This window comes from Diabrotica undecimpunctata, chromosome 1 (genome assembly GCF_040954645.1).
Source record: "Diabrotica undecimpunctata isolate CICGRU chromosome 1, icDiaUnde3, whole genome shotgun sequence".
NCBI classification, from domain to species: domain Eukaryota; kingdom Metazoa; phylum Arthropoda; class Insecta; order Coleoptera; family Chrysomelidae; genus Diabrotica; species Diabrotica undecimpunctata.
In genome coordinates, this window is record NC_092803.1 from 183,353,081 (window position 1) to 183,368,106 (window position 15,026).

Consider the following 15,026-nt stretch of genomic DNA (forward strand, 5'->3'; position numbering starts at 1 on the left):
TTTTATAAGGACATGATCAATCCCTTTATCTTTCTTATCAATTTTGTCTACTACAGTGATAGTGATTTCAAATAGACTTAGTGATATCTTACTGATATTACGGTCAATTACATCTTTGGATACAAAATTAACCAATTCTCTTTTTATTGCAGCAACTCTTCCGATCTCAGCAGTCGCAAGCTGCAACACCCAGCGCTGCACAGCTTCAGCTGTTGCAGCAACAACAACAGCAGTATTTGGCGCAACAACAGCAAGCTGCAGCAGCATTCCCACAACCCCCCTACCTCGTCAATCCCCAGCAGGAGCCTTACTTGATAACGGCTGGGGTGCCGGCGCAGTACTATGGGGTGGGACCATGGGTATATCCCGCTCCCCCGGCGAATCTCATCCAGCAGGGTGCCAGCAATGGAGCTAGACGACCGCTTACCCCCAACGGGACGACTGAGGCGCAACAACAAGTGCAGGTGAGTCATTTATATTAGAAAAAATCTATACTGTCGATATTCTTGGGTTTGTCAAAGAGTTGGTCTTTCGTTAAGGGCAAATTTTTTAAACCTTTATTAGAAATTCCAAAATAGTCTTTAAAGAAACCTTTCTGACAATAAATGATGAACTATAATAATAATTTTATTGTCAATGACATAAAAACAATTTTTCCTTTTCGTGAAAATTCTAGAAAAATGTAATAAAGCCAGGCTTCATTTTCAGTTTTAGATGTAACAAATTGTTTTTTTTTAACTATTTTCAAGTTTTTTTGAACGGGTTGTTTCTCTATTAATTTGTATATAACTTTTTTCGGCCATTTTCTTTTTGTAGAGTACTTATAAATATATTTATTTGGTTAATTCATCTTTAATATACATTGACCTAATAGCTGTACACTAGCGAATTTTTCCACGAAAACTTACTACTAATATCGTTTTAATAACAATAAACATACACTCGGATCATGTAGGTATTATGTTGATTTTTTTTCCTTTTTCTATTATGTAGGTATAATAAGCATGCATCCGTTCAGATGTAGATATAATCTAATTGCGTTGTCAAAAATTATTTCAAGGTTAATATTCTTAATATCGATCTCTTTCGTTCTTTAGGATGAAGAAAATTGTTGTGTGTTGTAGAAAGATGTGACAAATCCTTCGTGTTAAAAAATCGAAGGGTTTCAACTACTTCCCGTACAGAGGGGACTTGTCTTTGTTGATTTTTTTCACTTTTTGTTATTTCCATTTTTTTCGCCTGTCATCGGCTGTCCTCAAACAAGGTGCAAAGACTTGTTTGCCTTTGAATCACAGGAGCCCCAAAGAGCACACCGTCAGAAGCTACGGAGGTCCTACTGGATGTCTGTATAAGGGGGAAGAGAAAACCATACAGGCCTAAGGTACTTTTAAGTCGACATATGACCACGAGAGAGATGCTGCAAAGAAAACAGAATCCAGGCTGCACAAACGGATCAAAAAAGGGGATTGATATATGCACAGATAGTGAAATGCCGACATTAAAAGATGACATTAAAAGAATAGCCGGAACAAATTGGAAATATGTTGCTCAGGATAGAACCGATGGAAGGAGTTGGGAGAGGCCTATGTCCAAACATGGACGACACAAGGCTAAGAAGAAGAAGAAAAAGTGAAACGGTAATGGGAGCTCTTAAAAGCCCTAAGGAGAACTCAACAGCCGGGCGGAACATAGTAGGGTCACGCTAGTATGGGTATACCGGGAAAAATCGCAGCAATGAAAGCTGCTGAAATTGCTAGAGGAGGTTCAGCGACAGAAAAGTTTAATCCAGAGAAGGTCATAGGAGTGCTCAAAAGCATGGTACCCATCCATTAGACTAGTGGCGACAATTTACTTTATTTTAGGTTTTTTTTTTCTAACTCTCCTTTTTTATTGTCCAAGTTTTAGTCCTCTGGTAGTATAATAAAGATGATATATATATATATATATATATATATATATATATATATATATATATATATATATATATATATATATATATATATATATATGATCGCTATTATTGCTTTTTAACCCTCTCTATTTGAATAATACAAGTATAAGTATATTTTTTGTAGTTATGTTTTCGGTGTAATATGTAAAATGTACAATAGTCAAAACATTTAATGTTGTATATCACTGTAATTTAACTGATACATACTGGAACCTGTGTACAAACATTGTAAATACCAGATTATGTAAATTTTTCCAGCCGCAAGTACCAGGAGGCTACATCGTTCCTTACTACGACCAGAACGCGACTCCTATCCTGATGGCACAGAACGCCGCTGCCATGCGCAACGGTACGCCAATGCGTTTGGTGTCTCCCGCGCCCGTACTGGTGCAACCGCAAGCTGCCGCAGCGGCAGCCACGAGGCAAACTCAAGCCGCCGCGGCCGCGCACGCCGCAGCTGCCTCTTTGTATTCCAGCACACAGCAAAGTCTGTACGGTGCCACAAACGTCAACACTTCTGTCAATGGGACCACTCTTGGAGGTAGGTGCAACTAGACTCTCGAGTCTTTTCTGTCGTTTGGTTTTATTTGTTTCCTAAAAAATGTTCATAGGAAAGGCGTAAGATTATATTTAAACAAACTGAAAAAAATTTTACACAAACACTTGTTTGTGGTTATATGCAGTTACTAATTCAATTGTCGTGTCTAAAGGCGAGGTCAAAACCACCAAAGTCTTCATATTCTGTAGCATAGTTTACTAAACAATAGACAATACCGTTGTTTTGCCAAGGGCAGCGCTGTAAATATCTTTCAAGAGGCCATGTTGAACCCTTTATTAATTATCTGGTTATCTGACTAACACTAGAATTTTTTCTTGTTGTTTTACTGTCCATTAACAGTTTTAGACCAGAGAAAACTGCCCCATTTATCAGAATATTCCCGGTTTTTATCTTCTCTGGCTGGAGTCTTTCTTTGCAAATCGTTTGAGCCCAAGCCTGTCCAATCTAGTATGTTCTTAAGCAAGGAGCAGTGTCTGGTCAGCGTCTATCTTCGATCTTACCGTCTCTTATGAGCTGGTAGAAATGGTATCCATTGTGACTCATTACATGACCAATATATACATTTTTTCGATTTTTATTGAGTTCGATCAGCTCACGTTCACAGATTTCGATATACCCCAATTCCAAATGCCTCTATTCAGGCTATTAACTTTGAGCTTCCAGGCTTCTACCCCATAAAAAGTGTGGAATATATGTAGCACTTTACAAAGTTATTTCATTACATTACGTTACATTATTTCTATATCGAGTGGTCTATTTCTTACGAGGCTACGCATTTTTAAAAAGTTTGACCTGACTATTTTATTCAGAGCTATGATTTCTAATTCGCGACTAAGATTCTCGTCGATGCAACTGCCCAGATATTTGAAATTGGAAACTTAAGTCATTTGGTTACGATTTACCACTTATCTTTTTTTTTCTTTCAGTGTCATTTATCAATATTCCATTCACTTTTATGCGATCTTCTTGGTCTTCGAGTGCATCTCAGAGTACAAAATAAAAAAAATTCGCGCTTAGTACACAACCTTTTTTCGATTTTTGGATTGTATTTGGACTGTATAGCGCAAACAAAGCCTCTCTAATTCCCAATTCTTCTCGTAAATATGCATATAAAATTAAATTGTGTCCAATTGATCAAAACTTTCGGCGTATATTAAATATAATCTTACAAAGACTTTGTACATATTATTTTAAATTTGTACATCAATATAACTGGTTAACTTCAAATTTTCAAAGATGCGAGAATTACAGATCAACAGCATTTTTGTACATAAAAGTAGTAGTTTTGTACATATAGTAGTGATGTAAATTGTATTGTTTATATTGTTTAATAGTTTCACAAGTAACTTTTTTATATTATCAAGAAAAATTTCTTACATTTATATATGCAGGGTGTGTAAAAGAAGCGGAATGGTCGAATAATTCGCCGAATTAAACATCGGATCGAAAAACTGAGAAACGTGTGTTCAATATTTTTTAAAAATCTATCGAATAACGCCAAACACGACCCTCCTGCTTGACCCCCTGGAGCGGGTAGGGAGGGAGGGAACTTTGAAAATAGGAACTCTCATTTTTTATTACAAATTGAATTCATTTATTTAAAGAATTTTTATAACAAATGCGACTCCTTAAATGTAGCCTGGGAATAGAAATGCGGAAGTGGTGACATATTGATGAGCACGGCTACTGAATGCCAGCCCCAGCAATGAACTTTAGAAAGATATAAAATCTTTCTATATTTTATGATCAAATAACAAGAAGAAAAAGCAAGACTTACCGCAAAATTGGGAGTTCTCACCACAAAAGCTGTGATTAAAAAATCTAATTATTTAACGTCCGCTGCCATCGTGATAGGAAACTGAAATGACTCATAACTTGGCATCTGAGTATTATTTTATACCCTTTTCGCAGACAACTTGAAAGTGTTTATATAAAAAATTTTAGTGGATAAGTGAGTCTGTGTTACGCAACGGGATGCTTGGTCTAAGTACTAAGTACATTTACTAGACACTAGTCCAGACACAGCCCATATTGATTATATGGGAACTAAATATAAGACATAGTCAGTGGCAATTAAAACAGTCTATGAGATCTTATAGGTACAGCACAGGCAAAACTTTTAGAACCGTTATTACTAGAAAATTAACGTCACTATTAAATCATATCAATGAAAAAATTTCGTTTTACACACGAACTAGAAACCCACATATTTGTCTACAGCTGTGATCACAAAATCAAAAATCCCTACTGTAATTCGCAGACAAGAAAAAGTGCGTGAAATGTATGGACACTGCAAGATAATCGTTCGGACGAGACATTCAGTATATTCATTGGTTGAAGGATCGTAAAACAAGGATTGAGAGGAGTGAGTCCTAGGCCAGTAAATAAATTCGAAATCAGGATCTTTTCACTGGTAATTGTTTAGTACCGCTATATCTCGGCTGTAACTAGATTATAGCGTTAATAATAGCTTCTACTCTGCCTAAGGAAACTCGAGAAATATCTGATGTAAACATTTACAGAAAAGCAGTAACTCTATATCGTCGGGAGTAACATTTTCCAAGAGTTGATCTATTCCTCGTAATAGTTTAGTCCCTCTTCTTCTCGAGTGTGAATAGATTATATTATAACAGGATATGCGCTTTACCTAAGAAAATTCAACAAATATAGGGTATAAACATTTACAGAAAAGCAGAAATTCGGGGGAGTAATGCTTCTAGTAGTCTTTGGGAGAAGCAAATGCGGAATGCATACTCAATACATATTTACAAACAGATTGTCTCAATAAAATCTCTGCAGCTAAAAAATATTTTTAATGTCGCAAAATAAATAACTTTTGCAATCAAATTATTTCCCTTTAAAAATTTGTTGTTATTTAAGATGGTTTCTAATGATAAAAATTCATAAATAAGCCTCCAGCTTATCGTGAGATAATTAACAAGGCACTTTAATAATATGGAAATTTAGAAGAAAGGGATAATATTCAGATCGCGTATATTTACAAGACAGTTTATTTTACTGCAAATGGAAAAGTTTAGAAATAGCTTAGAGTCGGAAACGGCAATAAATATGAATTCGATGTAAATTAAATTATTTGATGTCGAGTTATACCGCTCTATGTAGATCAACGTGGTTTGAAATATCTTTATAAAAAAAAGATACATACCTAGGTACCAATAAAATGATTACGAGAAAATACTGCAGAAAGGTCGTCGAAAAAAATATAAGAATATGTATACTGGGACAAAAAATTTGTATTCTCGTCCCATATAAGACTAACTTATGTGGGACTGATAGCAATACAATAATTACAGTAGAACCTTCAATAATTGTACTAACTTGGTTTTGCTTGATTCGGTTTATCGTACACCTAAAGTCAAATAAACACGGAACAAAAAGTTTTTTCTTATATATACATTCTGTTTGATTAGAATTTAAGTGACAAACTCTTAGCATACCTGATTATTCATCTTAATTTCAGTGTAGTATATTTTTTTGGCGTAATAATAATGACAAAGTATTATTCTGGCATATATTGACGACCTTCATATCATTCAGCGAAATGTCTAAATACGACCTTCCCATCTTACAGCGATATCACAGAATTTTAGCAGAAAAGAGTAACTCTAAAAAAAGGCTCCTCTATTTTTAAATATTTAAATCCCAAAAAAATACAAATGGAATGTTCACAAAACAAAGAAAAAGTTAAATAGCCAAAAAGAACAAAAAATTTACGATTCAGTTAATCCATTTAGATCTAAATATGTTTAAAATAGAGACTTTACAAAAAATATGTATTAACATTAAATAATAAGAAAAGAATAATGAAATATGCATTGTAATAACATATAATAAAAAACGGATGTGGCAGTCCAGTGGGACTGCCGGTAGAAGTTATACTTCTTTCGTCGTTACAAATTTATATAGGAGTCAATCTGCACAATCATTACATATGTAATGCTATAGGTAAGAGAGAGTAGAAAGAGAAAAAGAATTAGGTATACAGGTATATGGTGCATCGTTTACTGTATATGAACATTTGACCTGTAATAGGAGTATAGTAAGTAAATGAAGAATTGAATCAATATTTTAATGAAAATATATATTTTTATTTTCATATATGTATAAAAGGAGTTGAATGCAAAAAATTTTTTTACACATACTCTGCAGTAAAATTCATTGTTAATTTTGTTATTAATATAAAAATACAATACAATACACTGCCACATAATTCAATATTATAATACATTACAAATTAAATATTCATAAGTATTTAAAAATGACAATATACATAACTTACGCATATGTTTAATTTACCATGATAATAATATTAATAAAAAAATAATAATATTAATAAATATTAAATATGTTTACAAAAGGAACATTTTTATTCTCAAGAGAGAGAGAAAATATATCTTCTGTCTCTCTCTTACCTATATCTTACATATGTAATGATTTCACCGACTCCCGTGCAAATTTCCAACGTCGACCGCGCGTATAAAAGTATAACTTCAAAAAGATTTTGAATAGTAATCTCTATCTCGTAATTCAGTTCACTCGAATTGTCTTAGAATACAAGTATAATGTACATTTCACAATATGTTAATCAGATTAACTGGATGGTGAACTGTGACCCTAATCAGATAAGAAAATACAAAATCAAATATGCGAGGAAAAAAACAACAGGTAGAGAAATAAAAACAAAAATATAGATCTTTATTTAAAGGGAGTTTTTGAAGCACACGTCGAACGCCCTTACATCTTGATTCACCACGGAAAAATAAAATAGGATTGAAAATGTATGCCTCTTTTTATAGAAAAATATTTAAATAGAAAAAGGTACTATCATTTGGTGTTTTCTGGTTGGTCGGAATAGACAGAACTTTACTCGACCTGACGGGATATTTTTCGGATTATATAGAATTAGCATTTGATCGGCTTGTTTGAAGGGATTAATAAAATTTGAAGGAAAATAAACAATTGGACAAAATGGACAACCGTCATTTTGACCCATTACAATGTGCGAAATCGCTCAGAAATAATGGCAAAATGGGGTAAAATTTATTCTTGCGCAGCAAGTTTAGCCTCAACGAAATTTACAACCATTTGAATACATGTTAAATGTCGGGGCCTCTTGACCACCATTTCTATGAACAATCTTGTTTTAGAACCATTTGTAAAGTTTACTGGGGCGTTAAACATTTCAAGCACTTTATGTTTACAATGTAAAGCAATTAACTAACAAGTTAGATAGGTTTTAATAAAACAGTGTGCCAAATTTACCTTAATAAAACAGTGCTATTAACTACATTTACGATTCAAATGGAATGTATTTACAAAAATTGGAAGTCTTTTGTTAAAAAAAAGACAGACATATTTGATGGGTATGTATTATATACACAAACACTGTAATTAATTTCTGGGATTTAAGCCCAATGGATTAGAGCAGTATATGATCTCTTTCTCAATCAAAGAAATACTTTTTATGGACAGATGTCCATGCACTTTTTTAAGAACGATAACCTCTTCAAAGATACTGGACGGAGACAACATTCAGATTACGGTTATAAACTTCATTGAAGTAGCCTCCTACTCAAAGAAGCTCCTAATAAATTTATCTTTAATGAGTGCCTGAACGAAGACGAGCCATATGTTCCATTTATAACAAAGGAAGCCAAAAAGACAAAAATTACAGAGGAATTAGTGTGATATGTTTGTAGCAGATCTTTATGGACGAGTACTAAAACACCGAATTGGAAAACAAATTAAAGAATCAGAAGATCAACATAGTTTCAAAGCTGGTCGCTCTTGTATAGACGCGGTATGCTATTTCAGAAGAAGCGACTGCTGTCGGGCACCGGTGTCCGCCACCAGTGTTAAGTTGCAGTAAAGCATTGTTTTTAAAGAACGATTTCAGACGAGCAACTGTTCTTTCTGCTGTTGTCGCCGATGTGTCTCACCTTCGCCACCAGGTCGGCCATCGGACACCGTTTTGTTTTTAGCAGAGTATTGTTTTGAATCGAAGCATTCACACGAGCCACTTTTGATGTCCTATTTTTAGTTTTTTTTAATAATTTGTTAAATTTTGTTGGTGTTTCGTTTGCGCGACTCGCGAAAGGGTACTTAAACATCTTATAGTACTTACAGAAACACATAGAAAGAAGATCAACTATCCATTTAACCTTTATCTACCTTGAGGAAGCCTATGATACCGTACCATTAAATAAGGTGTGGTTGTGCAAGAAAAAACGGCCACATTAAAACTGTAAAAGCCCTATATTCAGAATGTAGCAGCTCAGTCAAAGTAGGCAAGACGACGTCTGAAGGTTTTCTGATTAGTAAAGTCTTGACAGGAATGTTCCTTATGGTCTCTATTATTTAAAGTATACCTCGAAGAAGCACTCAAAATGTGGCCAAAAATTAGTCCGATCAAGTACTAGCAGCGGTTGATTTTGACGACAAAAGCTAAGGTAACTTTTTGAGAGATATGAGAAATGGGAATTAAAAATAAATGTACGTAAGACCAAATATATGGTAATTGGCGATGAAAACAAGATCTTGTTTAAGAAAAATTAAATATTAAGCATTGCTCATCCTTCAAATACTTGTAACATCTGACGCAGAAGCCAGCAAGATTAAACAAAATTGAAAAAAGAAGACGTATTATTCGCCAATGAAATTCATTCTTCTGGAGCCATAAAGTAACAAATAAAAGACAAAACCATTGTTAATTGAAAACATATGTACATATGGGCCAGAAAAGTGGGAAGTTCGAAAGAAAGATACACACATATTGCTATCCCTGGAAATGGAGTACTGGAGACGAAGCGCAAAGATTTTAAGACCATGTCCGAAATGATGACATTGAAAGAATTATAAAATGTAAGTGGTAGTATTATAGAAATAATATAAAAGAAAAGACGGATGTGGTATGGCCAGTTAGAAAGCTGTCTTCACCGATTCGGTGATTCTATTTTTTATCGTACTTCAGCCGATTGACTTAACGACCACTGACTTTTTACGCCCATTGAGTTGACGTCCTTACCGCTACAGTGGCGGTTTGTGGCACTGACACCACGCAGACTCGATGTTGTCTGGACACTAAGCGCAGACATGAACTTATATGAGCTTAAGACTCCAAAAATGTGACACGCGATGTAGAACGTGATATTTCACGTTAAAGTAACGTAAAATGTGACATCTTCACGTGGAAAGTAACATAGAACGTCACATTTGACATGAAATCAAACGTCTCCTTTCCAAAGATACATTATGTCCAATTGCTATTTTGTAATTTTCTTATTTGCCGTTTTCTTATGGAATTTAACATGGTTTGCACTAGAATTAATCTTTAGTATAATATTAAATTCATGCTCATCGTTAAAACGTAAACAGGCGAATGTTAGAAATAAGCCTAGAAAGGTAGAACACAGGCAGTAAATTGATGATAGGTTGTTCGCCATTTCGTCTATATTTCTGTTATAATCCTGAGATATGACAAATTTATTTGTCCTATCTAATGTTTTTAAATTTAATTCAAATCACCATAAATTTCGCGTATTTCTGAATACATTCATAACGTTTTATTTTTCAACACTTTCAGATTTATCACCTCATTTTTTTTGTCGCTGCCAAAATTGCATCGGCAAAAAATAATATAAATTGTAATAATTTCAGATTTTCGACATTGTTTCGCAGGAATTTTTAAATTTGATACACATACCTTTGTATATTGCATGTCTATAGCACTTGGAAACTATATGTACAAAATTTTGTATAAAAAAATGTTTGATTTGTACCGTTCTTAATTCTTTTTTGTTTTACTTATTTTTTCAAATTAACACATGGGCTATAAAATTACTAACGTTAATTTTAATTAAAACCTTCAATCTTTTCTGAAGCTAGACGCGGCTTATAAGGTGTGTTGGTTAGGGCAATTAAACAAAAAAGTAAATAAAAACCAATATATCCCCACCCTTTAGAAATAAAGACATTTTTGGACTGTGCAAAAGAAAATCGTTAAAAGTAAAGTAAAAGAAAAAGTAATGTGTATACGTTTTGCGCATCAATTACAGACAAATCTAACTCATGAGAAACATTACCGCGCGTAATACTACCGTGGGTATGTACTTACAACAATAATATTGATAATCGTTTTTTGGACTCAATTTATTTATTGTCTGTGTTACATCTAATTCCTTATCCTAATTGTTTTGAAATAAATCTATTGATACAGTCCTAACAACTCTGAAATTTTAATAATTTCGCATATATACATGAACTCTTGTACAAACTTAATGGCTATAAAGAAAAAGACAGTTAAGATTTGATTTCACGTACGGGACGCTTGCGCATCCGCTTATACGTATTTCGGTATAATAGGATTCATCAGAACGGCTTTCGCAGTCGCTCTGAACGTGAAAATAAATCTTTTCTGTCTTAGGAAGCAACTCTAACATGGCTTCATATAGACCCAAATAGCGACATCTGATAATAAAATCCGTAAACTAATTTTCGAAAACAAATTCAAAATTCTGCTTTAATCTGTGCCTTCTAAGAATTTCAAGGCAAAACAGACGTTGATAAAGATGTTATTAGAGACATGGGGAATCTAAAAATTGTATTCCACAACATATCTCCTCAACTAAGCAAAATTCTTAGCGAATTGGTTTCTAGTACTCGTACAGAGTATATCGGAATAAAAATAAAAAGACAGTTAAGATTTGATTTCACGTACAGTTCTGATGAAATACGTATAAGCGGATGCGCAGGCGCCCTGTACGTGAAATCAAATCTTAACCGTCTTTTTATTTTTATTCCGATATACTCTGTACGAGTACTAGAAACCAATTCGCTAAGAATTTTGCTTAGTTGAGGAGATATGTTATGGAATGCAATTTTTAGATTCACCATGTCTCTAATAACATCTTTATCAACATCTGTTTTGCCTTGCAATTCTTAGAAGGCACAGATTAAAGCAGAATTCTGAATTTGTTTTTGAAAATTAGTTTACGAATTTTAATGGTTAGGAGAGGATAAACAAATTAAGGAGTAGGAATAGAGCAAGCAGGAGTAAGAATTGAGCAATTACTAGCAGTAGATGTTTTGCTCAGAATTGCCTGAATAAACGCCTTATTTGTGAAAATAGTTATTGAGTCTGACAGCCAAGCTGTACTGAAAACTCTGTAGTCTTGTGAAATTTCTGAGTCCGTTCAGCAAACTGGTAAAGCAGAACAAAGCAACTATGAAACGAGAGTCAGGGAATAAAGGAATTCTAGTACCGAGATTGCTGATATTCTTGACAAAGAAGGACCTACTCCTTTTATCGGAGGCTTAAAAAGCCGCATCATGGAAGATATCCTAATGTAATATTCCAGTCTACTGGCAAGCAAAAAGATAATTACAAACTTCGGCGTAGAACATCAGAAAACTAAACTCAGAGCAATTACAGGTGTTCTCATCAGACCCTGCTTACTCAGATATCATCTTTGTAAAATAGGCAAAATGGATAGAGCAACATTGCAAACAACCCGTTTAAGATCTAGAATCTACAATATTAGATATATAAAGGGGAAAATGTTGTAATAATATTTACAGTGGAAGAAATAATGGAAAAAATTGGGCCAAATCAGACAAAAGGGCCCAGCGCAATCAAAATAAAAAATACATTGTATTAGGTTTCAAATTTAGACCTTTTTCACATCAAAATGAACACAAAATTATTTTTTCATGATAGTGACGGTTTAAGTTTACCGGATCAATGATTAAAACGTCAAAAATTATGAATTTCGATAGAATTGTTTCACCAAATTTTGTGGGTATCTTAAGGGTATGGCATAAGGACACACAAATTTTAGAACTTCTGATTAAACTTGTTTTACATCTGTCCGATTTTAATTTAGTTAAACACAAGAATATAAATGTTATCGTAATACAATATATATTTACTGTTTCTGACAAGTCGCATATTTAAAAGCGAAGACAGTAAATAGGCACAGTTCAATTCAATTCAATTGGTAGTAATGCTGACACCGTTCGTAATATAGTTCGAAAGCCGACCAGGGTCAATTTTCCGTGTATTAAGCCATATAATAAATTAAAAAGTACAAGATGTCTTTCTTTTGGGTAAAAATCAACATAAGAATTCAGTTGAGAGTCCCAACACTACAAGGATATCGAAAACCAATATGTGAGACAAGTTTTGAAATTATTTATCCATTTTGGTTTATACTAATGCCAATTCTGACTTCAAACGGTTTTTTTTAATTATTCAAACCAATTATATCTAAAATATAAGATGGAGTTGGATGGATCTAAAAAAAATCATTTTTTGTAATCATTTAAACAGTGATCCTGGTAAAATTAAACCGATAATTTCATGACAAAATCATTTCTTTGCTTCTAAACTAATACAAAATGCTTTACGTGTACTAAAATTTTATTGTTGGTTATGAAACGAAAGAAATGTGACACATCCGTGTACGTCCAACATTTCGTGTTTTACTATCCAGGAATGTTCATAAAGTGAATACAAATGCAAAAGCATTCAGCTATCTTTAATACATATCCAACAAGATGTGACCAATAGTTCTATGAAATACAAAACATCTGGCCAAATCAAAGAAATTTTTGAAAACCAACACGGACCAACTGATGTGACGAAGTCCTATTAAACAACGAGCCAACTTTGGTCATTGCTGTAACTCATTTTACAATATCTTTCGCCCTATTGCAGACAAAATTTATAAATATCTTAATTTCTTGTACTCAGTTCAAAATGTCTAACGCACTTTTAATCCTCAACAATATTGTAAACATATGGTTATTAATTTTGTAGTCCATGATTCGCACTTTTTTATTTTAACCGCTGGCATTGATTATACTAACTTGCAAATCGGTGTGTGTGGGTTAGGTGTGGCCCAAGGTGTGGGTTCTGGCCTGTTTCAAACTTTACACGCTCCACCGTCTGGTCCATTCGGTAGCTCATCATTGGGAAATATCGGCTCATCTGCAACTACTACATCTTTGCATACAGGTAGGAAGAACTATTTGATGTTACATTATTTCACAATGTTTTTTATAAATTTTGGGTAAATGTTTTGGGTCTTTAATTGGAAAAAAAAATTAATGGGGAGCTTTTATGTATATGATTCACAAATGTGGTTAATAATATTGTGAAAATAATTTACGTGAAAGATAAAGACTTGTACCTTGGAAAGAACAAGTTTTTTTATTAATACCTCTTTAAATAACTTTTATAATCTTGAACATTTTATCGAAATGTTGTGCCGGATTCAATTTTTATAAGCAAATATTTATGAGAAGTGAACATAAATATGGCGTAATCAAAACCAAAATATTGATTTTTTTTTAATTAGTGTATATTTTAGTTAAAAAATATACTGATTTGATATCAAAATTTGTTAGGTATTATTGGCAGTCCCCTAAGTTAATTCACTTGTAATTTATTAATTCATAATGAACTAAATGGTTGAATATTTTTTTTTCGTTAAAACAGAAGCAACTGTGTCATTTATATATTCATCGTTATGGTCTACACCGAAAAAAAAAAAAAAGAATGAACCATCGCAGGACGTCTGGCAGATGTAAAACATCAACTATTTTGTAAAGAAAATATAAGAAAAGAGTTTATAGATTCTTTATTTAAAAAATACATTTTAAATTAATATGGAAATTGCTAAATATTATCACCAATCCATTCGCATTTTATTGTAACTTTTATAACTTTGAATTAAGTAAAACAGAGGCAATTTAATTGTGTGTTAAAAAGAAAAGCCACACTGTGTACGCTAGAGAGAGCCGAAAAGTTGCGAAGGGTAACTCCTAGATATCGAAGTCACCTTATGGCAGCGAATTCTATTAGTCAGGGAGCTTGTGTTACAATATACTTCGTCTCTCTTTGGATGTTGTAGATCAAATGGCTTGTCATTGCTTGGGAAATAGCGACTCTGAAAATGTTTGTTGAAGTGTTTTACGGAAATATTTCTATTAAGATTGGCCTTTTATTTATAATTTTGCCTTGGATTACCACAATTTATCCTAGCTCTACCATCTTCTTTTATAATTTAACTTTTTGCCAGATTTTGTTTGTTTTATTATTTTAATGATGCTACTGCTCCTTGTAAATTTTCATATAGATCTGTCAACTCATTTGGATATTTACGTTGTTCATGGATGACTTGTTATAGTATTTTTACAATAGAAAATAACTCATATCTCATTAAAAATCTATAAAGACTCCACTTTCAAGAGAACTTCTATTAGAACAATAGAAAGATGCGTTGCTGAATTTTAACGTGATCCAAAGTTCAAAACATCAGCAATCACAGGAAAAATACAAGATCGTCGATAAGCTAAGAAAGGTATAGTCGAAGTCTTAGGGATCTGAATAGGCAGTATGGATAATATTTTGGTTTAACTTATGGGTTTCAGAAAGTGATATGCATAATAGGTACGGTAGTCGATAACAATGGAACAAAAAAAGTTTAGAAAGGA

General features: G+C 33.3%; 1 protein-coding gene across 7 annotated transcripts in view; it reads left to right on the top strand.

Moving 5' to 3' along the window:
• Positions 1-15,026, top strand: part of pum (pumilio) — a 718,098-nt gene that overhangs the window by 677,242 nt on the left and 25,830 nt on the right. For 6 of the 7 annotated variants that reach the window (XM_072520724.1, XM_072520726.1, XM_072520725.1 and 3 more), the window contains 3 exons: positions 153-464; positions 2,210-2,492; positions 13,423-13,545. In XM_072520724.1, the coding sequence (XP_072376825.1) occupies positions 153-464; positions 2,210-2,492; positions 13,423-13,545 (718 nt within the window). The remainder of the gene's footprint in view (positions 1-152; positions 465-2,209; positions 2,493-13,422; positions 13,546-15,026) is intronic. The other variant, XM_072520727.1, reaches the window with a different exon arrangement.